The following is a 27,130-nucleotide window of genomic DNA, read 5'->3' as shown; positions in this document are numbered from 1 at the left end:
CATACAATTCAATGCAACGATGTAAACCTCTGTCCACAAAACTGTAAATAAAACAAAAACAAAACAGAGCAACCCTAACTCCGAGCACCATTGACTGTACACCAAATCGCTCTAAGACACTGAAAATATTTTATTGTGTGTGTGATTTCGGTTTTATTTGGATTATTTGTGCAGCCCTGATAACAAAATTTGATGCCGACTCACCTGACACCATTTGAGGAGCTGTGGTTGACACTGCTGTTTTCACGAGGTACAGAGTTGTGATTGCTACGTGGACTTGGCGTGGAGAACTCGCTCAGAATGTGCTGAGCTTGATGGAAAGCCATCAGACACACACCAGCTAGAGAGGAACTGCAGAGAGAACATGTTTGATATTAACGCATAGAATCCTTTTCAGGTTGCAGGCACAGGGTAGCATTTCATGTGGTTTAAATATGTACAAGGGCTGCTAACCAGGTGAAGACCAGTGTGATGACCCAGAAGGACTCCTCCCAGCTGGGTCCTGGTACCACCTGAGCACACAGGGGCAGCATGTGGTGAGGCAGAGTCACATTGAGGGTGAAGTGGAAAATGGAGCCACGCTCTGTTACCAGAGTCAAGTCTCTGATCACCCAAGAAGATGTGAAGTCTGGAGTAAATCTAGAGAGATACAAAGAGAATGGTTGAGATAGTGAGAAAATAAATAGACATGAAAAAAAAAAAAGAAAACATTGTAATAAAGTGCTGCAGGGATGACATATTTTTGTAGGCCAAAACCCAGACATGAGTTAGCATTTTAGCTCATCTTTCTTAGCATCTCATTCAATGACAGTGGCTCTGCTGGTATATAACAACGTAATAATACCAAATCAATTGGTTGCTTGCAAAACATTTTCATTTCATCAGAATACACAGATTTTTTTTTTTTTTTAAATGGTCTTCAATCCAACCATGCCATCTACCGACAGGGCCAAACAGGCACAGCCAACTTTCCTCAGAACATAGGCTACACAATGTAACTGTCCTAAAGTTTTGTAAAACAGATTTTATATCATCTCAATTAAAAAAAAATAAAAAAAAAAAAAAAAATACAAAGGGATGGCAAAAGTTCTTCACTTCTCTTAAAACACTGATACTGAATAGTTTCACATTCACAACATCAGACTTACGCAATGGTGATTTCTGAGGATGAGTTGTAGTCCACTCTGAAGGCTCTGCAGTGCTGCACCTCAAAGCCGTAACCCTGACATTTATATCCATTAATGTTCATGGATACTACAGTCAATGGCAACTCGCCGGCATTCTCCACTTTAAAGCTTTTCTGGATGGCAAACAAGGGCTTACTTGATCGTAAACCTGTGAAAAGACAAGAAAGAGAACAAAAATGCAGTTCATGTATTTTGTATCATTGTTTCCTCTTTCGTTATTATTTAGCTGTAACACAGATAGCTGCCTTCTACTTTCAATTGTGCATATTTCATTGACACTTGTTTAGCTGAACATGACCAAACCTGATGATATGTGGTTTAAGTCATTAACTAGTTAGACATGGTGATGCTTCTCCCAGCGCTAATGTACTTTTCACCAAACTCTCATAAAGGACATGTCAGGAGTAGCTCAACTGTGTCTCTCACCATCTCTGCACTCCATGAGAGTAGACTGGGGCACGTTGAAGCGCAGTGAGGCTGCAGGCCCAGGGAGCTTCCCTCCCACCCTCAGGAGCTCCTTTGCCCCAAATCCTTTAACCAGAACCATGTCAAACACGGTCAGGTTGTTCCTGTTAAGGAACAGATAGAGCAACAATTAATGTATGATAACATCTAGCAAAAATACTTAAAGAAAAAAACAACAACAACACTAATAATAATAAAAAAAACACTACTTTATATGGTGGTAAGATGAAAATAAAATGCTATCAATATATTTTTATTTTTTCTGAAGACAGTCGTTAAATCTAGCATAAATCTTTTATTCTAAAAAATCTTAACATGTTCTTCCAATTACTTCTTTGCATGGCTTTTTCCAACTACATGACATGGTTTGAGCCATCACAATGGCAAACATGGTAAGAAATATCATGTGACAACATCAAAAACCTGTATCAACATGTTGAAGTGCAGTGTTTTATTCTGGAAAATCACTGTATATCTGAACTCTGTTTCTTTCCCTGAATGACTCTTTCCATCTACATAACATGGGTTGAGCCTTCAAAATGTTAAGCAGCAGGAGCTTGAGCTGCAGTTATTGGTAATTGATTCATGCAAACAAGCAGCTTTCTGTTTAATTTTTTTGTGAAAAAACCTGCATGGGAAAATGTTTCACCCTTACATGAAATTCCAGATCATGCAGGTTCCTTTTGAAATGACTGGATTTTGCCCAAAACATTTTGCAGAGCAACAGTACATGTGACCACACTGCAGTAAGAAACTGGATGGGACCGAGAGCCGTGGGAGTGGAGTGAGGACGGTGGAACCAATGTTAATGAGCGACACACCAGTCTAGAGTCCCATGGAGGAGCTCCGGAAGAATAAAAGGAGGAGTGACAACGGGAAGACGTTATGTTTCACTGCAAAGCTGCTTTGAAACAATCTGCATTCTAAAATGCACTATAAATAAAGGTGACTTGACTTGATCAGGCCTGGGACTTTATGCTGTGGTTTTGTTTTGGTTTATGCGCAAGTCGTCCATGGGGGACTGCCGCTTTACTTTCGTTTTGTTGTTTTTATTTATTTTGTGATTAAAGTTTGATGTTGAACGTTTGCCAGTTCCCACCGCCTCCTTCCCTGCGCCTTTAACTTCATTACACACACATTAAGGCAAAACATTATCTAAGTGTTAAATGAGAATCATTCACATTCAGACCAAATTATGAATCATTTTCCCTGACTTTTCCAAACAAATTTTCAAATAATTCCAGTTTTTCTTAATGACCATGCAGTCCTGTACATAGCAACATACCAACAAAGAGCAAAACTTATTTTCTTTAATCCATTAAACAGATTTGAGATAAGTAAACTGATCAAAGTCATGTAAATACCTCAGTTACAACTCATTTGGGGCAGAGCAGTACCTGATCAGGAGCAGTGAGGTAACAGGCTTGTGTTCTGTGGGTTGGTACGCCACAGAAACCGTCCTCGACTCCCACGGCTGAAGGAGGAATCTCAGCACGCTGCCTCGCTCACTTTCCTGTTTGAGCACAGTATAACCAGAGTTAACACAAGACACATTTACTCTGCAATGTAAACTTAATAGTACTTAAAGGTTTAATTCACCCAAAATGAAAATTCAGTCATTAAATACTCACCCCCATGCTGTTCCAAACATCGGAACACAAATTAAGATCTTTTTGATGAAATCCGGACCCCTCCATAGGCAGCGATTTGATTACCGTCATTCAAGATCCAGAAAAGTAGTAAAAACATTGTTAAAATTGTCCACATGACTAAAGTGGTTCAAGTTCAACCTTAATTATATGAAGCGACGAGAATACTTTGTGCACAAAAACAAAACAAAAATAACGTCTATATTCAACAAATTTGTCTCTTCCCTGTCATTCTCCTACGCTGTTTATGTTCAGCGTTTCCAGGTTCTATGTCAAAACGCCGGCTCAGTATTGGCCGACGCTGTTCACATGAGAAGCATGACATTATTTGTGTTTTGTTTTTGTGCACAAAAGGTATTCTCGTCGTTTCATAAAATTAAGGTTGAACCACTGCAGTCATGTGGACTATTTTAACAATGTCTTTAGTACCTTCCTGGGCAGTGGAGGTTAAATTGAGTCAGAAAGCTCTTGGATTTCATCAGAAAGATTTTGTGTTCCGAAGATGAAAGAAGGTCTTACGGGTTTGGAACGACATGAGGGTGAGTAATTAATGACAGAATTTTCATCTTTGGGTGAACTAACCCTTTAATTATGCTATTCAAAGATCATAACCTCACCTTATGGTTAGCAGCCAACAGCAGAAACTCTGTTGTAGTGATATTCACGGACAGCGGGCTAATATTAAACCTGGAACATATACATTCATGATGTGATTTCAGGTCTTATAAACAGTGTTGTTATTGTTAACAAAACTCAAAACTATACAGGTGTTGTCAATTGAAATAAAGCTGAAATGAAATATAAATATTAGATGAAAAACTTAAATGAAAATTAGAAATGTTGCCTTAATACTAAAATGACACTGTTCATGACTCTGCTCATTAACCTTATGCATAAATGTGTTGTTTTGGCATGTTTTGGCATGTAAAAGCTTATAGATCACCACAGATATTCATAATGTTATTATATATTTAATTTATCAGGTGACAGAAGCTAACATATGCCGTAAGACAGTGTGTGTACACGGTATATACCATTTGGTCAGCGTGTCGAGGGCTTCAAGTGGAAATGGGTATGAGGAGAGGGTTCGGATCTCCACAGAAACCACTGAACCCGTAGGGTTTTTCAAAGTGAAATTCTTCACCTGATATAAAAAGTGCAACAATCTTATGGTTCAAATAATATTCCTACTTAAATTAATAGTTCATTAAAAGTTGATTGCCATCTGAAGATTCTTACCAAAGATATTGCTTAAGTGTTTCACAGAAAAACTCAAGGGTAAAGTTCAGATCAAAAGATTATTATTACTGATTTGCATACCTTACTATCATTGACAGGTGTGGCCCCAAAGTCCAGGGCTGAAGAGTGGTCTGCAGGAAGTCTGGGCCACCTGAACAAAATGCACAAAAAAACGAAAAGAAAAAGAAAATATGAAAAATGCACAAAACAGTATTTGCATTTGCGGTAAATGCATATATATGTTTAAATCGCATAAAAAATGATTATACAGTATTTGTCTTCACAGTTGTGTCTATATTTGTGCACACACTGCATGTTTACCTGCAAGAGAGCTCTTTGCTACAGTGCCAACGGCTACAGAGTGCAGAGGCCAGACTGCTGTCCACTCTCCAGAGAGAGGAGGAGGATTCTGGGTGAAGGGATTGCTGCCACTCGACACGCCCTGCACAGGAGGACATTCCACAGTTTTTGACCGAGAGCAACTTCATACACGCAAAACATGCACAGACTAGCACGCTACAATCATTTCAATCCATCTATAATACAAGTGACTATACAGTAGTCTAGAACAGTGAGTGGTCCTCAACCAGGGGGGCCTCAGCAAACTTCCAAGATGGGCTTAAAATGACTTCAAACAAGACTTAAAATAAGCTGAAACAACTAAACATCTAAACATTTCTTACTTAAATTTACCCCCTCAACTGTTTATTTCCTTTGAAACTCTTCCCACAGTCTTAGAAAACCTAGATCTATGGGTTAGCCTAATTTTAAAAATCGATGGGCATTACATTATTTGTAATGAATAAACATTATTCAATTTATGCAAATCTCTAAAATAGTTTATAAGGTAGAAATTGTGAGTAAAAAAATATTTTTATCCTTAATCCTTATCCAGTAAATCATGATTACCTGGAAATTCACTGGGTAAAAAGCATGGGAACTTTTGAGGAACATTCAGCCGCTAAAATCGCAGAATTGTGAAATATAATTATTCTAGTTACTTTTTTAATTTACAGATACTAGATTAAAACACATTTTGAAAACAAAACGTTGACAGCAATGGGGCACCTTGGAGTCAAAAAAGACTGAGATCCACTGGTCTAGAAAAAATGCTTAAATGTGTCCAGTTGTGTTTTTCTCACCTGCTCTGGACATACGAAGAGGACAGATCCGTTCACACTCCTCAGCAGCCTCAAACATAACATCTCCCTGCTGAGGAAAGGAAGTGATCAATTCAGACAAAAGGGAGCAAAATTTGGCAAAAGAAATTCATTAATTAATATGACCCCAAGTAAGATCATGCATGCATTATCTTTTCAAAACCCTCATCAGGTTTCTGTCAACAGCAAAAAACCTTATCTCTCTGTTTGGAAGCATGTTTCTTCTTATTTAAGTGTATGTTCACAGTGATCTAGTCAACGTTTACCTTTGAGGTCAAAGAATCTGTCTGGAGGTGAAGCTCCAGTGGGACCCCCAAACTGGTTGTCACGGTAATTGTGGTTCTGAGGTTGATGGGTAAAGTTTTGCTGAGTAGCTGAAGAGACAGAAGCTTCCAGCTACCAGGGCTCACTTCCAGGGACTTTGTCAAATTTACAATCTATAAAATGGGAAAATTTACATCTTAATAAAACTGCTCCCAAAAATGGGACATGATTTCTGTGTAATTTTCAAATGAATTAATTTAATCTGCCTCTTATAATGTGTATTTTAAGGGCTACACTGACTAGCTGATTATTGTTCTGCCACTAGTCGACAACTCAAGTCTTTTCTGACTAGTCTTGGATGACATGGTCAGTTGCATTTGTTCTATACAAGTCGAGAAAAAGCCTCTGTCCACAAACAGTATTCTACACCATGACATAAGCATTGTACAATAACCCTTAACTGAATATATTTGGAAGAGAATATAAAGTTAACAGAGTCATTGACCCAACAACTTCTCAATCCCTCCATTTCTCAGCAGAGCTTCATTTAGTCTCCAGGTGTCCTGCAATCTATTCATCTGCTCTAAAGGCATGTGGTCACTGCACATTCAAGTCTCTGGTGTTCAGGTGAGCATTACCTTAAAGAGTTTATGCTGGGAAAGTGAGATGTTAGTGATTCTGAAGGTGAAGGGGAAGGGGTTGGACAGCCAGAGCTCCACATGCTCTGAGCCCCTCTGCTTCTGTCTGACCTGAACTAAAGAACTCAGCTCAGAGTTTGACCATCTGAAACACACAGAGATGAACAACTCTGTAAAAAGAACTACATCAAAAAGCATGAACACAGCATTTACTTTTACTTTATATATTTTCATACTTTGGAAGGAAGTACACTACCACTCAAAAGTTTGGGGTCGGTAGGATTTTTAAATGTCTTTAAAAGTAGTCGCTTATGCTCACCAAGGCTGCAAAAATACAGTAAATACATTAATATTGTTATAATTATTATGACAATTTATAATAATATTGTGATTTATTGACTGTTTCTATTTTGATATACTTTAAAATGTAATTTATTCCTGTGAAGACAAAGCTGAATTTTCAGCATCATTACTCCAGTCTTCAGTGTCACATGATCCTTTTTTTTTTTCTCCAAACAGCATTTATTTGAAATAGAAATATTTTGTAACATTATAAAAGACAAGTCTTAATGGTCATTTTTGATCAATTTAATGCATTCTATAAAAGTATAAAAGTATTCATTCACTTAAAAAAAAAAAAAAAAAAAAAAAAAAAAAAAATCGTACCTACCCCAAACTTTTGACCAGTAGTGTACATATGCAATTATTAATTGTATTATCATTAAAACTTGCAAAACAATGCAGTGCTAGTTTTAGTATTTAAAAGAAGTTTCATTCTTGGTGAAAACGTATTTAAATGTATTTAACTTCAGATAATGTAAATGATTAAAGCATTAGATTAATTTACAGTGAATTTGCTATTAATATAGAAATCTTTACCTTTGTGTTCTTTCCAGCAGTGGATTTAAATTCACTGTTCTGTTTGCTAATATCTGGAGGCCGAACTGACTTTGACACCTTTTACTTTTAGCTGACAAAGAGCCTTAAAAAAGAAAAAAGGAAAGGACAAACAAATAAACATGGTTAACATCATATGTAGCATGTCCAGTGTGAACTACCAGAATACACATGCAAATTTTAGGCTGACAGTAAAATACTGACGTCTACAGAAAAGTGAAGCCACTTGAGTGAAGTTAGTAGCGGAAGGCTTGAGAAGCACTTCAGTGAGTTCTACACTGCTGTCTGTTCTTGACAAGAGCTGGATCTCCTTAAAAAGACACAAGACATGTCATGAAACATGATCCACATGTTTATAAATGTTATCTGATTATATTCAACTAAACCACAACAGAACAATGTTATCCTCTGCATACCTTAACAAAGAGCTTTTTCTCCCCTGAGTTCAACATGAATACTCCTATTCTGGGATCTGCTGTGGATTAAAAATATTTTGTTATAAAATGTACCTATACATACTTGGAAAAGAGAATGCACAGTAGCAAAGCCACAAGGTGGTGCTGTGATACCAAGAAAAGTTATTTTTGGGCGGTGGTGGCTAAACAGCTGGCAGCAAAAAAAAAATCCAGGTAGGTGTAACCCATGATCTAGGAAGTTATGGATACCTTCTGTCCTATTAGCTGTGCTTAAATGACACACTTTTCCTCAGGTCATTTCAGGGTGGAATTTTTCTGGACAATTAACATGCTGTTGGAATTATTCACTAAAATCATTCTGTAATTCCATTCTAAATCATGTTAATTAATTCACTCCTAAAGTTATCAGGTGATCATGCACCGGATCTAAGGAGTATCTTAACGAAGCAAAAATATTTCTATATTTAATCATAGGAAGTGAAATAGGGTTAATGTTCATATCTAACAGTTAATTGAAGAGTTCAAGTAGGTTAAATGGTTTTGAAAGCAGAGATCAAATCTTTGACAAGGATACAGTTTATATGATTTTTGCCACATCTGTGGTATAAACAAAATAAGTGACTCATTAGATCATTTAATTACAGAAAATTAATGCAGAAACAAGGTGCTTTGAATCATAGCCACATTATCACCTCAGAGTGTGCTTTAATTTTCAGTAATTCAGTAGTATGTTACTATATAAACCAGGGTGTAAACTAAAAAGCATATTTACAGTGCCAATTACAATAAAGCATAAAAGTGCATCCCGTAAACTCAAATGTATATACACTAGCACTCAAAAGTCTGAGGTCAGTAAGAGATTTTGTTTTTGTTGTTTTTGAAAGAAGTCTCTTATGTTTATCCAGGCTGCATACATTTCATCAAGAGTAAAGTAAAACCAATAATATTGTTAATTATTATTAGAATTTAAAATGACTGTTTTCTATTTTAATATATATAAAAATTATGGCAAAGCTGAATTTTCAGCATCATTATTCCAGTCTTCAGTATCACATGATCCTTTAGTAATCATACCAATATGCTGATTTGGTGCTAAAGAAAGATTTCTTATGATCAATGTTGTGCTGCTTAATATTTTTTTTTTTTTTTTGAAACCATGACATTTTTTTTTCAGGATTCTTTAATGAAAAGCACAGTATTTATTTGAAACAGCTATCTTAACATTGTAACATTGTAAAAGTCTTCACTGTCTTCACTTCACTGTTCATTCTCGTGTTACGCAGCACGTTTGAGCTTCTGGAAGAGGTTTGTTCTTGTGTGTCACTCAGGTTAGGTTGAGCTTCTGCTTATGCCAAAGTTTCAGTTGCAAAGGCAGTTTATGGAATGAAATCTGACAGCATTCTGTCATCAAAAACATCTTAATTTGTGTTTCAAAGATGAACGAAAGACTTACAGGTTTGGAACAACATGAAGGTGAGTAATTAATGACAGAATTTTCATTCTGGGGTGAACTAACCCTTTAATATAGTCATACAAAGTGATCCTAAATCAGCCCCTAAAACATTTTCTCTTCTGAGCCAATTGTTTTGTTTGTTTGCTTTTTGTTTCATGATACATTTGGCTGACCATACTGTAAAGAGATAAGATGGTGAGCAAGGTGATTTTATACTGATGGCTAAGCTTGGCGTGCAGGGTCCTTAAAAACTATTGTGCAAATTTTTGTGGACACCGTGATACTTTTTTCAGGATTCTTTGATGAACAGAAAGTTTAAAAGAATAGCATTTTAAAAAAAATGATGTTTTTATAATATAATGTAATTTATAACGTCTTTAACTGTCACTTTTGATTGGTTTATTGCGTCCTTGCTTAATAAAAGTATTCATTTATTTTAAGGTATTTTTTCATTAGTGCAGATAGTAAAGACTGGATAAAGACGGGAATTGAAAAATCTGAATTGGGTGGAGTGTAAACATTATATTATACTAGTTGTATATTATACAACTTATATTGCTGTGGTTCTAAGGATGTTATGACATTTATACACCCTTTGTGCACATTTTTATTCTCTTGTAAAGGGCCCCACAAACCCAGGGATGCGATTCAACAGTCAAAATGAAAAAATGCGAGTGGAAAAGCATTAAAAATCAGACTGACCTACATGGTGAGCGTGAAAACACAACGGACACAGTGGCCACACCACTAAACGGCCACCATAAATGTGTTTGAACTCAATCCAAGAATTTCCATTTTATTGGTGTGTGTGGAATGAGAATCATAACAAAAGATAAACAAATGCTGACAGGTGTCAAAAAATAAAGTCAAAAGACCATTGGGATAAATAAATAAAAGCCAAAAATAAAGCCAGGGAAACGCTAACAAAAATGTACCGAGTGCACCTTCAAATATCACTACAAGGCTACACGTATCTGCAGCAGACAACAAATAGGGGTTTAGAATCGAAAAGTGTGAAATGGAAAATAAAAAAAAAAATATGTATAAAAGTACAAATTGACATACAGACAGCATCTTCTGGTGATGGGAGTACCAGCAGCACCACAATATTCTCCAGCACGTATGGCTTGAGTTTGTCCAGGTGGGTCGGCCCTACCCCTCTTTCAGAAAGACTGATCTGAAGTGCAATTCTGCCCTCTTCAGACACTAAACACCAACCCTGTGAGGAAAAAGAGAGAAACGCAAAGGCTGTAGGCACATATTTCATCAACATGCTACACACCCGTCAACACAAATTACAAGAATGCAAAGCGTTCCAACTAAACAAGACCTGCCCTGTCTGAACATTCAGTCACCAGATAACTTGTAAACCAATGCAACTGTCATCTCACTACATGATTTTAGGTGTCAGCGTCATTTAAAAATATTTATATTTCAGTGCACGTGTTTTCTTTAAGTGGATTGCTGTTAACAGCCACATCAGCTTCCTGCTGAAATATTAGTTGTACTCTGACAACTACTTCCAGGACTTTTCCCTCCTGCATTCAAACTTAAAATGTGAAAATCATGGTGGTGATGTTTCTATGTATAATACAGTTATGCTAAAAATAGTAAATGAAAAAAAAAAAAAAAAATTATTCTGGCCATAAGACAACAGCAACAACATCGATGGAGGATGTCATGATTAGACCTGAGCTTACTATTTTTTGGATATTTTTTTGGATTATATGCTGCTAACAAAGGAGCTGGAGATGTGCATTCGGTTCCTGATTCTTTCTTTGTTATTCACTGATGCTTAGCAAAATAGTCTGTTTGTGAGCTCAAAGTTTTATGTAACAGCAGCAGCTCTGAGCATGTGATCAAATGTACAAATCTTATTGGATTGCCAGTTTACTCTGCAGAATTTGCAGAATCTCTCCATAAAAAACTGTGGCATTCAAATGTTTGAGTCTGTCTGAACAGAAGTATTAACACCCGTTTTTTTGCAGCAAAACTTGGTGTGAACAGGCCTTAAAACAATCACTGAAACTGAAATTACTTCACACATTAACAGTGTTTAGTTAAGAACTAGGCTTAATACTTACATGGCTGAAAGTTCAAGTTCAAATCACGTATCTCATCTCAATTAGAATTAACAGAATATTTCAAGGGTTAGTAAATGTAACATTCATACCTGGGGCTGACTGTAGAACATTTTTGGTAAACTGCAGTCAAGCAGCAGACCTAAAATTGTTATATTAGAAGCATCTTCCTGCAGGAGCAAAAGAAAAAGAACATTCAAATTCATCAGTTCAGAAGTTCTTTTCAAGTTTAAATTAAATAAATCACTAAAAAGTATATAATTTACATTATTTAGTAGACACTTTCATTTGAAGCAACTGACAGTATATTATAAAACACAAGCATAGCTCCATAGTTACACAATAGCAATTTTTGCATGGCAGTTTCAATAGTGAACAAAGAAAGTGTCTTAAGTGTAGATGATTCTAAATAAGGTACTGAATGCGTCTTCAGGGGCCCAGTGCAGCTTTTTTGTTCATTCTTAATGTGAAAGAAGTTCACTTTCACTTCCTCCATCTCTTCGGGCAACATGAATAATTCAATACATTTAAGACCATCAGTCAATGAAACGGGCCCCTTTAAAAGACAGGTAGTCATTCTCTGACTATAAAGTGCTATTGAATATACATTCTAAAGCTAGTGGCTGACCCAGTGATTTTCAGTATTATTTAAATTTAAGGGATTTGAACGTGGGAGGTGTATGAGACCACATCCGTGAACATTAACAAACCCATCACCTTTGTGCCCTTGAGCAAGGCACCAAAAAATTAAAAATTCTGTCATTTACTCACCATCATATATACCAAACCAGTATGACCTCCACAAAAGAAGATGTACAATGTTCATGCCATAGTTTTTTTTTTTTTTACATATAATGAAAGCAGATGGTGACTAGGGGCTAGTCAAGCTCCAAATATGACAACAAAGCTTTAATAAAGCAACATAAAAGTGGTCTACTGCATATTATTTGTGTGCCATATTCCAAATCTTCTGAAGACTGAATTTTAAGTCTGAAAATCTCATTTGTGCAGTTGCATATTCAAATATGTTGAGCTGGTTACTTGTTGAATAAGGCAGCCTCCAATCACCATTAATTTTACTGTATGGAAATGAGCACCTTGGAGATTCTGCTAAACGCCTCCTTTTGTGTCACACGGAAGAAAGAAATTCAGACGAGTTTGGAAAGACATGAGAGTAAATAAATGATTACACAGCAAACTATATTTTAGCTTGAGGGGGCTTATCCCTGTAAAACATTCATGCACATTTTACAAACACTACAGCAAGACACTGATTGTCCATGGTGAAAAATCATGCCACTACATTATGACAGCGAATCAGTGTGAAATGTCAGAGGAACTGGTTTAATTGAGCACCGATCTTCCAGAGGTGTCAAGATTTCAGCAGTTGTCGATAGATGAAACATCCCCTACTGTCAGCGGTGTAACTTTGTTTTAAAAAGTGGGTGGGACTGGAGTGCATGTGGGGGAGTTGCTAATACAAAGCTATATCAGATATGTACACTAACAATTGTAGAAAAAAAATTACATTACAAAGTCCAGAAATCAATTTCAATAGTACACTGAGAACTCCTGTTTAATGATAGTTTCATTCTTACAATAAATTGTTAGTCCTGAGATTCTTCAAGTTAGTGAATAAATACATAGATCCGCAATTATTATACAAATTCCCTAACGGTCTGGTGGTAGAACTTTTGTTAACCGTGTCAGAGAATCCTGGTTCTAATCTGCCCTCATATAGGTTTAGTTAAAATTATCATTAAAAATCAAAGATGTTCATCAATGATTATATCAAGAGCAGGGACACGTTTGTGTGCATTTTGCTTTTGTGATTTCATTCACCAGAAAGAATAGACTCTCCGCAATGGCATTAAGCGATAGATTGACATGCTCATCTGTGTGCAAAAAGAGTCAAAAGAGAAGGTTCCACAACTGACAACATTACATTGGCAACAAACACTCAGCATGATTTAAAAAACACCACATTCCAGCGCCAGATCGTCTCTTATTTAACACAAAGGAGTGTCAACTGGATATATTTCATTTGCACAAGGTATATATCCATGCAGCTAGATGTTTAAAAAAAAAAAGTGGTGGGGACAATATCGACCCAGGCAAAAAGTGGTGGGGACATGTCCCACCTGCAAATTACGCCTATGTCTACTGTCATCAAGTTCTTTCAAATTGGTTAATTCAACACTTACTAGAGTAGAGATACTTGACATGTCAGCTGCAAACCACTTCATTAAATTACAAATGAACAGCAGGTTTACATAATCTCTCCTTAACAATGTATCTGGTCAATAATCTGGCAATCACTTTTAGCTAATCAGGTAGAACCAACAGCTTGAGTCGCACTACACATCACATTAAGCCTGACATTAGTCAAGATGTGTGCAGATACACGTTTGTTCCCAGTATGAAGAGTTTCAAGGTAAGGATGGGTCATTTTGTCCCAGCAGACCAGTCAGCTGGATCTCAAGAGGAACAGCCACTTATATTCAGTTGTCATTCAGTATGAGACACTGCAGTAGCGTTATCCAAACACAGAGCTCAATTTAAATGTGGCCTCTACAACAGAAGCGTGTCTATATTTAAACTTGTGTATGAGAGCCAAGACCCAGCAGAACACCTATAAGAGTTAAAACAGACTTCATCATCTACCTCTGTCAAACCATCAACTCTGAGAAGAAACAGAGTGGTCTTGTGATGCAGGTTTGATCGTGATTTAGTAAAATGTCTAACACAAATCAATCATGCAGCAAATACTATATTTTTAGACACCTGAGCATGAGTTAGTTTTGCAAGTTTTGACAGTTCTGGGGTAAATGTATATGTTGGTGTATAAAAGATGGGTAAAGTATTTCATAAAAATAAAACTTATAGCCAAACCCAACTCTTACACAATTGTCTTGGAACAGAACTGAAATATAATGTCTTACTTGCAAAATAGGCAATTTGATATTCATTATTATTGTTTATTAATTTATTTTAATTTAATTTATGTTATTTATTTGTTTAATATATTTAAGCAAAACTAAAATGTCTCCAGTCACCTGGAGTAAATGTATAATGCGAGACACAGGCTAGTGGAAAAAAAAAAAAGCAAAGCCTAGAGATGTATTTTTTTAAGTTCTAAAAGACTTCTTAACTTGAGCACTGCATGTTTAGAACACCATGTCATACACAAGATGCTGCAAAAGACGTAAATGCAATGGTAAAACATGAATGTTTACAAAAAAAAAAAAGAATGGAAAAGCAGCACAGTAGAATGCAAAAATGTGTTCAGTGTGAACGGCCTCTAATGCAGTCATTTTTGCTTTCTGTGCTGGCCATAAGAAAAATATCAACAGAAGAGAGACTGTAGTCATGTGGGTTTGCTTGGGTGTCTCTGCTGTTTAGGCATATTTTTTTCCATGTATGATGACCTGAATGTGTGTGTTAATGGCTATGACAGTAATAGGAGACAGAAGCACTCAGCTGTCGCTGGACCTCATGTGTCATCCAGCACAAAGGAAAGAACATCTGCGCATGTAAGCTCACCACTAAGTAAACAGTATAACCACACGCATTATGCTTACCTGAGTTTGTGTTAGATTAATGCTTTGTATGTGGGGAAATATCAGAATGCTGTCTTTTCTTTGGACGTCCTTGACTGATGCCCCAGGGACGCCAACCCCAAAAACCTAGGAGAGAAAAAGAGACACACATTTCAAGATATAAGAATAGAGTTACAAATACACACAAGTGTGAATTTTGTTTGTTTAAAAAAAAAATAAAAAAAATAATAAGGTTTATTCTTTAAATGCTTGACGAGTTTTATAGTTTTGTAGGCAAATTTAAATTGAGCTTATGGTATTAAGTGTTATGTTTGTCGTTTCTTTGTTTGTTTTTTACCAGACAGATTAAAGAGCTGGACCAAGGTAAGCATCTGTAGTTAAAAAGTATATAATTTTTTTGTTTTTCTGAAAATGACTGATCGGTTTGTTAGTAGACACTTACTGTTTTATTGTATTTTTTTATCAAATAAATGCAGCTTTAATGAGCATAAGAGACTTATTTCAAATCCGTTAAAAACTCTTACCGACCCCAAACTTTTGAACGGTAGTATAATAAAGATTTAGTAGGTGTTTCTAAACTTTTGACTGGTAGTGTAAACTGCATTTCAATAGAGTTTTTTTCTTCACACATAAAAAATATGACACCATAGTGGCAGCTTTTATGAAGTCACCAGGAACTTATTCAGAACGAAAACATGACTACAGAAGACATCTGTAATATATGTTACATGACCTGAATACTAATGTATATGCCAGTGGAGATAACTTTGGCGATTATGGTGAATGTGTTTGATGACAGTCATACAGTATCACACTATTCTCGCTATTTCAGGGGAATGTGTACCTTCAAGCTTGTTGCTCATCACTATGTACTGTAACATACATAACTGCCCTACATTTCCAAAATGATACAGCTTGACCTTGATTCAGTTAAATTTGTAGACAAACATATCTTTTAAAACATTTAAAAGAATATGTTAAGAGTAAGGCAGACAAAAAAAAAAGCAAACAGCATACAAATTGTCCCAGGTGTAGCTTTGGTCTTATGAATGTTAAAGTCCCCCTGTGGTGAAAATTAAGTTTTTAATGTTGTTCACATGTCTATCTGGTGTTTGTAACATGCTTTAAGACAAACCGTGTGCAAATTCATAAGCCAACAGCATTGCTGAGTATTTTCTCTTTAAAACTGCAGTAAACCAAAGACAGTCTCAAACCCACGGTTTGAAATCGCTGGTGTTTCTGACATCACAAACTACCTTGTAACCAATCATGTCAACGTGCCGGCGGGCTTTAGCATATCATTAACTGACCATGCAAGGCAGTCTCAAAAGAAGGTTATCGCGGTATATTTTTCTGTTGATATGAAAAATCAGGTAGATTTAGCAGGTGTATGATTGCCTGGAAAATCCAGCCTCACCACTGTACCAGCGGATGAATCTGGTCCGCCATTGAATCAATTCGATTTCTAGGGCGGAGCAAATCTGAGCAAACAGGAAGCGGAGTAAACCAATTAGAGAAGGGCGGATATGACGTTAGCAAAGCGACAAGAGAGTCAACAGCGAAAAGTAAATAATGTGTTTTTGGTCATTTAAAACTGAATTCACGGCTGAATAGAACAAACTCTTGGGTCTCCTGTGTGCAATCTTTGTTGATATTGAAGGGACTTTCGCCGCACTAGAGTGACGCTGTTTGCATCACTGAAATAAACGAATCTGATTGCACGGTACAGTTTAGAGTTGACTCAAATCGCGAAGGAGGGCGGACTGACCAGACTGATATATCTTGAAGAAGATATATCAGTCTGGCCTTGCCAGGCAAGGTGTATGATGCATATTACAATGTTATGATGAACTATATGCCTTTCTCCACTGACGTTCTAAGTTGTTCAAAGTGTTTCTAAGGATACTGATTGTTAGAGGGCAGCTGTCTGACTCCTGAATGTGAACATGGTTTGTGTAACATTATCAACACATTATTATGTTTGATAATATAATCAAGCAAACCGCTAATCATATTAATTACCGTTATGTGCCCGACATTGTAAAAAGCCATACCGTTGTGTAGTGTTTAACTCAGGAAACTGTCCGTGTGGATCTCATCTGAGCTCGTGCGAGTGAGTGGAGGAGGGGCTAATTATCATATTCATAGATCCGTGTATATTAAATAAGGCAAGGGTGTAGAGTTACATTCAAGCTATTTTAAGGCATTAAGAATTTTTTTTTTCAAAGGAAAAAAACATTTAAATATGTAATTTTAGTGATCAAAGATGATTTTTTAGGGGATAAAATTATTGACTACAGGGGGACTTTTTATAATTTTATATGATTTCCACCCAAAATGATTGGCTGAAAAGCGTGGTTTGGTTGAGAGACAGAGAGAGAGAGAGAGAGAGAGAGAGAGAGAGAGAGAGAGAGAGAGAGAAAACCACATTCCTAAAGTGATCACTAACTGTGGGAATAACATTTACCACTGTCATTTTATGCAAATGGATACATCTGCACTGCTGCCAAGATAAATAAACCTTTTAAAATATGAATATCTCCCACGTGTGCCTCTATTAATTTGATGTGTACATGAAACATCAAAAAAAAAAAGAAAAAGAAAAAGTGTAAAAGTGAATGTGTAATGCTATAGTTCTATACAACTTGCCTGGTATGATATCACCCCATGGGTTGATGTGTTAATAAATAAAGATATTTCTTCATTGCCCTCCATTGTGGGAAGGAAAATGATTTTAAAAGATGTGCTCCCTCTGGGTGGAATTACCTGTAACACAAAAGAAAATACAATAAACTGAATGACAAGAAACACTGGATTACATTTATATGGGAAAATGAGACCAATTCAATTCATCTAGAAGAAGAGAGAGAGAGAGAGCAGACAAAATGTGAAATGGAGTGCATACTTACCCTTCTGTGGAAGGAAGGCATGTGAAAATGTCTGCTGGATGTAAACACAGAGAGCAGAGAGACTGGGAGCTCTGGACTGAGATTGCGGATATTTACGGTTTCAGCTCTTGGAAGCCCCACCGGCCTGCAGAATGACAGATCCACATTTTAAAGAGCGAAATACTGCATTATAGACTCCAAAATCACCAGTGTTTCTGTTAAAGCATGTCACTGTAAACACAACCATTGTGAAACAGAAAAGCTGATCTAAATGACTGATATGTCAGGGAACGTTATGCTTATATGAACATTCTTGCCTTGCAGCATAACCTTGTTCAAAAGGAGATCATTTATTTATGTCTCCAGACAGAAACGTCAGAAACACACTTCTCTAAAGCATCACAATGAGAACGGTTTACAGACTGTTACAACACTTGAGCAAAGATGAAAGTAAATGTCATTCAAAGCCACACACGTCTATTAAAAGACTTAAGTTGACCTTTCAAAGCAGATTCTAACCACAGAAAGCTTAGCAGCTCAGCTCTTTATGTTATGATGTTCTGTGGTCAAAGGCCAGTTTTAAAAGAGGTGTGTGAATATGAGCATGTGAAACGCGGCGGCCAATAAAAACGACTCCAGATCCTATCAGACCAGCAGTTAATCTTAAGTGTTCATATGTGTCTGACTAGGTACACTGTCTACATCTACAGTTACCAAAACTCAACACTGCTAATGCACTGACTAGATAACCAACTAGACTACTGTAAGTCTTTTGGTAAACTGCACCATTTGCCGTTTCTGTAAAGAATAGCATCCAACAGCTGTATGGACAATTACTCAACTTTTAAAATAATAGACATTAACAAGTAAGAAATTTGCATGTAGACAGGCTAAAACAAAGATTAAATATTTTTTAGACCATTTAAAATTGCAGTTTAACTAATGGTTATTTTGGCAACCAAAATTTTTTGGCTGAAACAACAACAAAATAAGTTTTGGATGGCCAAACTAATTGACTGAAACAGTAATGTTTAAATAGTGCTTCTCCAATGATGCCTTTTGACTCTTGAAAGACGCTTTAATATATTACGCGTTTTATTAGACAGGTGACCAACTGTTTGGATGGACACATTCATCAACAGAAAACGAATCATGTTATATAGCTCAACAAAGTAAGTCTTGTTTAAATCTCGTTTTCTTGATTTACGGCTAGTACCATGTTTTACCATGCCTAATATCGATCTAGCTTACTGCAATGTGCAACAAGTGTCTCATAGCAGCTGCCGAGCGAACGTAGAGTAGCACTATAACAACTTTCAACACACACATATATCTAATATGATAAACAGTGCTGCTTTACCCCACATACGAATGACCAGAAGAAGCTGAAGTGGCGACTGTGGCATAATAAAAGATCCGCTGCTCTCAAGACGTGTTGCGCTCGTCTCTCATTAGCAATCACTCCAGCAGCCTCATTTCTGCTTGTACAGCACTCGGCCCTGCTCTGCTTCATACTACAGTAACATTAATAATCTCATCCATTAACATGATTTCTAACCGGGCCCCGTCCCGTTTCATTTCCACTGGCTGCAGACGTGGAGGCAACACATCCCATGACTCCATGAAATCAAGGCGTCATCAAGCTACACCTTTGTTTTGAATTAGTGGCAAACTAGTGGCAAAATTTACATATTGTAGCTTTAAAAGAAAACTTCGGTAAAAAAATCATTTTGGTGCATCATCGAAAAATTAATTGATTCAATTTATAATATAACAATGGCATAACTTATAATATAAATGGCATAAATAACAATTATAATAATATTAATAACTTATTTTAATGTATGACAATATAAAATATAAATAAATTATTATTATTATTATTATTATTATTATTATTATATGATCATTTAGTTATTATTGCATAAAAAAAAAATTGATGTACATTTTTTGGTTATGTTATCATTCATAAAAAGTCAGAATTGGGTAATAGTTAGCAAGAGGTTCCCAAAACTGAAAACCAATAAATTATGTAACAATGCCTGAGAAATTCCATTCCAAGTCTAAGCTGTTGTCTCTCTGTGTTTGTCCTAATGGAAGCAGTGATGGGAGTATGAGGGGTGTGTGTGAGTGTGTTTAAGGCAGATAATAAGATGTAGATGGTAGTGCAGAAGCACTGATGAAATTAGCAGCCAGACGAACAAGGGCATGTTTCTCTCACTCTATGCAGTATTTGGTGTTGCATCACTGCAGGAACAAGTATTGGGAAAACACTTGTAGACCATTACCTACGTGTGAATACATGTGCAAAGAAACATTATTATGCAATACACCTCTGTGTATCTAGAGCAGCTAGTGTCAAAATATTTGCACGAACATCAATTAATTTGATATTTAAAACCAAATGATAGCAATGATTTGGTTTGGCAATGGCAACTATGGCCAATTTTTAACCTTAATTTTGTGGAAATTTTTTATAATATTTAAATTACATTTATATGGGGCAATAAGATATTATATACTATATAATAGATATTATATAATATTACAAACTTTTATAATATAACATGTGAAAAGATGACCAACAATGAACAATGATAACACTGTTGTGGTTTACAGAAGATACTTTATCTGTTTTTGTCTTTTATTTGCATTTGTGGCCTTGAGGAAATCCCGAGGATAACTACTTTCAGGCTGTGATATTTGGATTAGGTTACCAATTAAATATTGAATTACATTTTTTTTTTTTTTTAAATAACCTACCCATCTCTAGTCACTCTCATGTACAATGTTTACATTGTGCTTGAAAACCAAAGAATCATGAATCCACTGTCAACAAAGATTTACAATCCTACTAACCATATACAGCTGTAAGGTTTTTTAAAGCCCTTTCATAAATATTAAAGACACACTGTGTATTTTTCAACCCTAATACTGTTTGAAGACAAAAGTAAGATTCCCTAACATCAAAAGTGTTTATTGTACCTAGGGGTGCATTATGATAATCGGTTAATCTATATCAAATTATTAAAAGAACATGAAACTATCTAAGAGGTAAGAGGTGAAAAGAGGAAGAATGTGATATATGAAATAGGATTTCATTAATTATAGTTCATATAAACCCTCAATTTGGCATCTCATATTATATTGGTTGTGTACTCCTTTCTCTGTTGCACTACTTATGATTAACATGTATGCACATGCTCTAAGTATTTCAAGTTTAACAACAATACACACTTCTTGTTAGGTTGAGTCATTTCTTCATTCAAAACTAAAATGTTCGGATTATAAAAATATAATAGTAAAACGTTAGTTATGTCCTGGTGAAAATTGATACCTTGACAGGCCATAAGGAAAATGTTTGAGGAAAAGATGCATGTTTATTTTATCTTTATATATATGCCGTGACCTACACCTTTAGATTTAAGTTGTGTGTGTGTGTATTTACTTTTACTACTACCTTTATGCCCTGGTGAAATACCTCTCAACAGCATTCAACAACACCAGCACTCTGCCAAAGCGCTTGATGCAGCAATGACCGTATGAAATTACATTCCCGTGACCTTCTTTAAAGCATTTAATATAAAATGCTTTGGAAACTTGTGTTCAACAATTTTTTAAACACAGAAATAACATTTTCACTTCTGCAAATTGACTTTATTGACTAAGGCAAAAACTAAAATTAGTATGTATTAAATGTAAATAAGCATTTTCATTAATGATTATTATGAATTTTATTAGTAGTTGCAGATCTAATCACAACAAAACAATTGAACACACATAGCTGTGAAATCTGGCTCTATGTTGTCCTGATGAAAGGTCACAAGCTCCAGTAATGCTTCCTTCAAATAGGACTATCAGCATTGGAACAGACATCTACAACTTTTCTAACTCTAGTTATTTCTTAAGGTCAAAATGAAATCAGTGCAGTAGTCTCCAAACTCTGCCACTGTTCCTCAATCAGAAGAAAATAAACTCCATCCATATTTGGTCATCCTTTCTCTAGAGTAAGTTTAGCCACAAGCCAAGTTCTGCTTTAAAATAGAGCAGACTTTAAAATACCATTTAGACTTTATGGACAAAATCTGTGGCAAGTTGATGATTAACAAATAAAATCAACTTCAACCCTTAATTTTTTAATATAAAACTATACGTTTATAGCAGTGCATTTACAATGAAAGTCAAAAAGGCAACCTCTACAAACTGTCACAGAGTTAAGTATAACCATTTCTAAAATTCTTATAGTTATAGCCAATATTTCTACACATAAACATACAGCTTAATAATCTTTGTAAATCTTTGAATAATATAAAGCTGTTAAAGAGCCCCTGTAGTGAAAATCAAGTTTTTGATGTTGTTTATGTGTCTATGTAGTGTTTTTAATATGCTTTAAGACAAACCATGTGCAAATTCATAAGTCAGTAGCATTGCTGCGTATTTTATGTTTGAAACTGCAGTAAACCAAAGACAGTCTAAAACTGTCTGACTGTCAGACAGTCTGTTTGAAATCGTGGGTGTTTGTGACATCACAGACTACCTTGTAAGCAATCACAACAACATGCCGGCAGGCTTTTGCATATCATTAACTTTGACTGCTCTGAAGCAGGAAAGTCTCGAGAGAAGCCATATATTATATATAAAGCCGGTATATTTTCTGTTGATATGAAAAATTGTGTAGATTTAGCAATAAATTACGCTGTTATGATGAACTATATGCCTTTCTCCACTGATGTTCTGAGTTGTTCAAAGCGTTTGTAAGGATACTGATTGTTAGAAGGCAGCTGTCTGACTCTCAGATGAACAACAGGAACATGGTTTGTGTAACATTAGCAACAGATTATTAGCTGTTTAATAACGTAGTCAAGCAAAAGCCCAATTAATTAATTCATATTAATTAATGACAGAACCTAAGGGCTGTGCCAAGTGTACGAGCGCATAGGGGTTCACGCCAAAGTAAAGTGACAGCTGACTTGAAGTAAAGCCAATAAAGTTCATGTTTTTGTCCTTTGAAATATTTTAATACTATAAAACATAACTAAAACAATATTGCTCTGAGCGTGTGCGTGTGCGTGTGACCGTGATTCATGTGCATATTCAGTCAGTGTGTCCTCGCACGCCAAGTTCTGAGAGTGCTATTCAGTCCATTATAAATTCTGATTTTGGCCGCCTCTGGAATGGATCAAACTATAGATATTAGCCTCCCTGATAAGTTCAAGTAAATACGCTGGAAATCCGTGCTCATTCAAGGACGTGCATTTATTTCATGTAGACTACAGAGAAGGCACGGGCGCCTGCAGGATTTCATCTGAATTTTTTTTTAAAAAATGAAACCTCTAAAAAGCAACAAAATTGTCAATCATCCATTTGGCACATGTTCACAAAGGGAAAATGGCTGCTTGTTCTCTCTATACTGTCTGTTTTACTGATAAATCGCTTCAGGTGATTCAGTGAGAGAGCAGTCCAAACGAATGCAAGTGGATTCAGACCGTTTTGCAAAGGCGTTATACCAATTCATAATTTAAAACACAAATTAAGCGTCAGAAAATATGTGAGCAGTTCAGTTGCACAGCTGTTAAACTGAATATACAAAGCAAAGCAAGCTTTTTTCTTAAATATCCACAACACAAACAACAAATTGCCTTGTCACTACAGCAACAGTAGACTCTCCGAGCTGGCGTGAGTGAGTGGAGGCGGGGCTAATTTGCACATTCATTTATCCGTGTATATTAAATGAGGCAAGATTGTAGAGTTACAATCAAACTATTTTAAGGCATGAAGAATTTTTTTTAAATTATTATTTTGGTGATCAAAGATGAGTTTTAAGGGATAAAATAATTGACTACAGGGGAACTTTAAGTTATGTTTAAAGGGGACCTATAATGACCCTTTTACAAAATGTAATTTAAGTCTCTGGAGTCCCCAGAATGTGTCTGTGAAGTTTCAGCTCAAAATACCCCACATATTATTTATTATAGCTCGTCAAATTTGCCCCTAATTGGGTGTGAGCAAAAACACACCGTTTTGTGTGTGTGTCCCTTTAAATGCAAATGAGCTGCTGCTCCCGGCTCCCTTTCCAGAAGACGCCGAGCTTTAACAGCTTGCACCAACAAAGCTGGAGAATCTCACGCAGCCAAAATGACAATTTTCAGTAATGGTGTTTAGCCTTACATTGTTCAATCTGGAGTTGGACGCTGATGGAGAGACTCGGGAAGAAGTTACAACTTTTAGGGTGTTTTCACACCTATGTATCATTTTTTTTTTTTTTCCGAAACAGGGACTAAATTTGTTACAATGTTGCATTTTCTTCTTGGTTAGGTTCACTTTCACATGGCAACATTTCAAAACGTACCAAAAGTCAGATGCGAGAACAACTGTCCTCTTATTAGTCAGAGTTTTCTCTGGGTCATCCATCAAAATAATGATCGACAAGTTTGCTCTATGAGCTTATTGTGGCTTTATTTGTAACTGTCGAGACACACACAAACACTTTATAAATGTAGCCGTCATTCCCGCTGTTAAATTATATACTACATTCATATTAAAGCTGCAGCAAATTCAAACACGCGCGCTCTCTCTCTCTCTGGATCTCCCAGCGTTGTCTAGTAGGCTGTGTCAGTGTGTCCATTAATGAATAGACCATATATGAATGTTATGATGAAGCAGAGCGGGAATCAAGGCTTCGTCGGGACATCATTCTCGCACGGAAAAGTGCAATAACACAACATTTGAGATGAAGAGGCGTTCTTTGGTTTTCAACTATGGTAAATAATGTGCTCACTCACAGAATCAGACACTACTGCTTTTTATATAACACATTTCCCGTTATGAATCATTATATGGTTTGGTCCGTTGGGTCGGATTGCTTTCACATCTCAAGCGAACCGCTCCAGAGTTCGTTTGAACTCTTCTCTTCAAGAAGGTCTCGGTACGCTTGTTTGGTCCGCTTTTGGTGCTCACCCAAGTGCGATTACTGCTTTCACACCTGCCCAAACGAACCGCACCAAAGGGGATAACGAACTCTAGTGCGATTCAACCGAACTAAACGAGGCAGGTGTGAAAGCACCCTTAGAATGCAATTGCACATTTCTGAATGGTGAGTGGATAAATTTATGTAGTTGCTGGGGAGTTGATTCAACTCAAATCTAGCGTTGAACTGACCCTTGTTTGTGAAGCAGTCCGGCGTAAAATGATGGCATGGTAACAACACTCTACTACAACAACCCTTCCTCTTCTTTAAAACAGCCCAACATGGCCTCACCCCCTTTGTTGCGTGTTCTCAGGGGCAGGGTTTATGTAAATTTTAGGGTTAATGATGTCACTAATCCAGGAAGAAGCTCATTGTAGTCCTTGCCAGCCGTTTGTTGCAGTCCTTAAACAGTGAATTCTTTAAAAGAAAATATCTCCCTTTGCATTTAACTTTGAGTGTTGTAACTTTGCAGATGTTGTTTATGCTCAAATAGCAATATTACACACTAACTAAAATTAAAAAATGTGAAATCATAATCAACCGCCCCTTTAACCTAAAACTTGGCTTTAACTATGAGTCAAGTCTGGATAAATATGAATGAATATTCTCCTGTGAAAAAGTCTTATTTTTTTCTGTAACAGAGTAACACAACACTCTTGTTCCCCTGCTACCTTTTCACATCTGTAACACCATTTCACTCCACGCACAGAGTACATCTCATATACATTTTATATGTTGTTTTTGTTACATTCATTGCCAGTGAATGTTCACATGTGTAATTGTATTCACATGCTCCGTAAAGAAAAAAAACAAACTTTTTAGTCAAAATGGCAATCTGGTAAGTTAATTAAACCACAATACTGACAAAAAAAACATTGTTGTACAGCTAATTTTCATCATAGGGGAATGTTTACTTATTTGAGAAATACTTAAATTCTACATCATAGATGAATAATTTATTATTTATATAATGTAACTTCTTCTTCAAAAAAAAAAATCCATTTAATATATCATGGTATGTTTTAAAAAATGTATTTCCCTGGCATAGACATTAGCTACTAAAATTTTATCTATTATTTTTATCTAAAGTCTATTATTGACCATAAGTATGTACTGATATTTGTGGGTAAAATGTAAAAAAGGTAAAACTCTTACTGTGGTCCGAAGTCCAGAGTGGGCGGATCAAACTGGAGCTGTCTCCTACTCTCCTGCACATAAAATGAGGAGCTGAGGAGGAGAAACGAAAGAAAGTCATTCAGATTGATGCTTTTTACATGAAAAAGTGCTTTAAAAATTACAAAGCAAGAGAATCAAAACCACAAGGAAGGTTTAAGAGCTAGTCTCGGGGGAAAGAGGGAAAACTCTGTATAATATGCTGAAAAGTGGATACATATGAACAAATCAAAACAATATGACTATGCAGCCCATGTAGTATTATGTAGTACTACGTAACCAAGCACGGTAGACTCCATTCAAGTTAACTGCAGATCTCATGATGCAAAACCCTTATTTAAATCAGCGTTAACTAATTTTGTTGTTGTTTTTTGCCTGGACGAACATTTGACTAGTTCGACAAATCGAAAGGGAATTTACTTTTTGACACAATGTTATCGTTTCACATGCATGAATGTTAACAAACCACAAACAGGGCATAGTTTGTTGGCAGTCTCAGGGAGTGATTTCATTCTTCCTTAGAAACACTCATACTGTATTTACAATACATGAGAATATTATGATTTAGTATGAACATTTATCAAGTTAACCCAATACAACACAAAATCCAAAGCGAATTATAATAAATAAGGTTTGTAAAAAGCATGCACTTAAACCTTGTAACAAACACCAGAGAGGTATAATGAAAAATACAACAAGTGTGGCAAAAGGGTGACAGGAAACTGAAAACAACAGGAAGCTAAAGTGGGCAGCAGGGCAAAGCAGACCAAATGATCAACAACTTTGTTTATACTCTCCTAATACTTCATAAATTGCCTGTTTCTCTGAAAACACCTACTAATGCAGGTGGGAAAAAAAAAAAAAAAAAAAAAGAGCTATTAATTTGTTCTGAGAAGTTTTGTAGTTGAGTTTTGAGATGAGTAAGCTGAACGAGTTTTGGTACTATGAGATAAACATGTCCTTATGTTTAGTGAAATGAAAAACTGTAAAAAATAATTTTCAGATTAAAGATTCAGATTCTAAAAATCCCAAATCCTTTCTACTTCATGCTTAATTTCAGGGGTTGTGTAAAAAAGTACTTGTACGAACTGTA

The 27,130-nt window shown here is 36.0% G+C and overlaps 1 protein-coding gene across 4 annotated transcripts in view; it reads right to left on the bottom strand.

Moving 5' to 3' along the window:
* Nucleotides 1-27,130, bottom strand: part of tmem131l (transmembrane 131 like) — a 53,976-nt gene that overhangs the window by 6,893 nt on the left and 19,953 nt on the right. The window contains exons 4-25 of one of the 4 annotated variants that reach the window (XM_048197218.1): nucleotides 26,020-26,091; nucleotides 17,919-18,042; nucleotides 17,659-17,775; nucleotides 15,031-15,135; nucleotides 11,542-11,619; nucleotides 10,434-10,587; nucleotides 7,916-7,974; nucleotides 7,704-7,809; nucleotides 7,482-7,584; nucleotides 6,603-6,747; nucleotides 5,967-6,137; nucleotides 5,683-5,752; nucleotides 4,862-4,982; nucleotides 4,622-4,691; nucleotides 4,336-4,445; nucleotides 3,919-3,988; nucleotides 3,050-3,165; nucleotides 1,614-1,756; nucleotides 1,149-1,335; nucleotides 454-639; nucleotides 205-351; nucleotides 6-41 (exon numbers count right to left, since the gene is read on the bottom strand). In XM_048197218.1, the coding sequence (XP_048053175.1) occupies nucleotides 6-41; nucleotides 205-351; nucleotides 454-639; nucleotides 1,149-1,335; nucleotides 1,614-1,756; nucleotides 3,050-3,165; nucleotides 3,919-3,988; nucleotides 4,336-4,445; nucleotides 4,622-4,691; nucleotides 4,862-4,982; nucleotides 5,683-5,752; nucleotides 5,967-6,137; nucleotides 6,603-6,747; nucleotides 7,482-7,584; nucleotides 7,704-7,809; nucleotides 7,916-7,974; nucleotides 10,434-10,587; nucleotides 11,542-11,619; nucleotides 15,031-15,135; nucleotides 17,659-17,775; nucleotides 17,919-18,042; nucleotides 26,020-26,091 (2,490 nt within the window). The remainder of the gene's footprint in view (nucleotides 1-5; nucleotides 42-204; nucleotides 352-453; nucleotides 640-1,148; nucleotides 1,336-1,613; nucleotides 1,757-3,049; nucleotides 3,166-3,918; nucleotides 3,989-4,335; nucleotides 4,446-4,621; nucleotides 4,692-4,861; nucleotides 4,983-5,682; nucleotides 5,753-5,966; nucleotides 6,138-6,602; nucleotides 6,748-7,481; nucleotides 7,585-7,703; nucleotides 7,810-7,915; nucleotides 7,975-10,433; nucleotides 10,588-11,541; nucleotides 11,620-15,030; nucleotides 15,136-17,658; nucleotides 17,776-17,918; nucleotides 18,043-26,019; nucleotides 26,092-27,130) is intronic. The other 3 variants (XM_048197219.1, XM_048197220.1, XM_048197221.1) reach the window with 3 other exon arrangements.

Source organism: Megalobrama amblycephala, linkage group LG7 (assembly GCF_018812025.1).
Source record: "Megalobrama amblycephala isolate DHTTF-2021 linkage group LG7, ASM1881202v1, whole genome shotgun sequence".
NCBI lineage: Eukaryota > Metazoa > Chordata > Actinopteri > Cypriniformes > Xenocyprididae > Megalobrama > Megalobrama amblycephala.
This window is presented reverse-complemented; position numbering and strand designations above follow the sequence as displayed.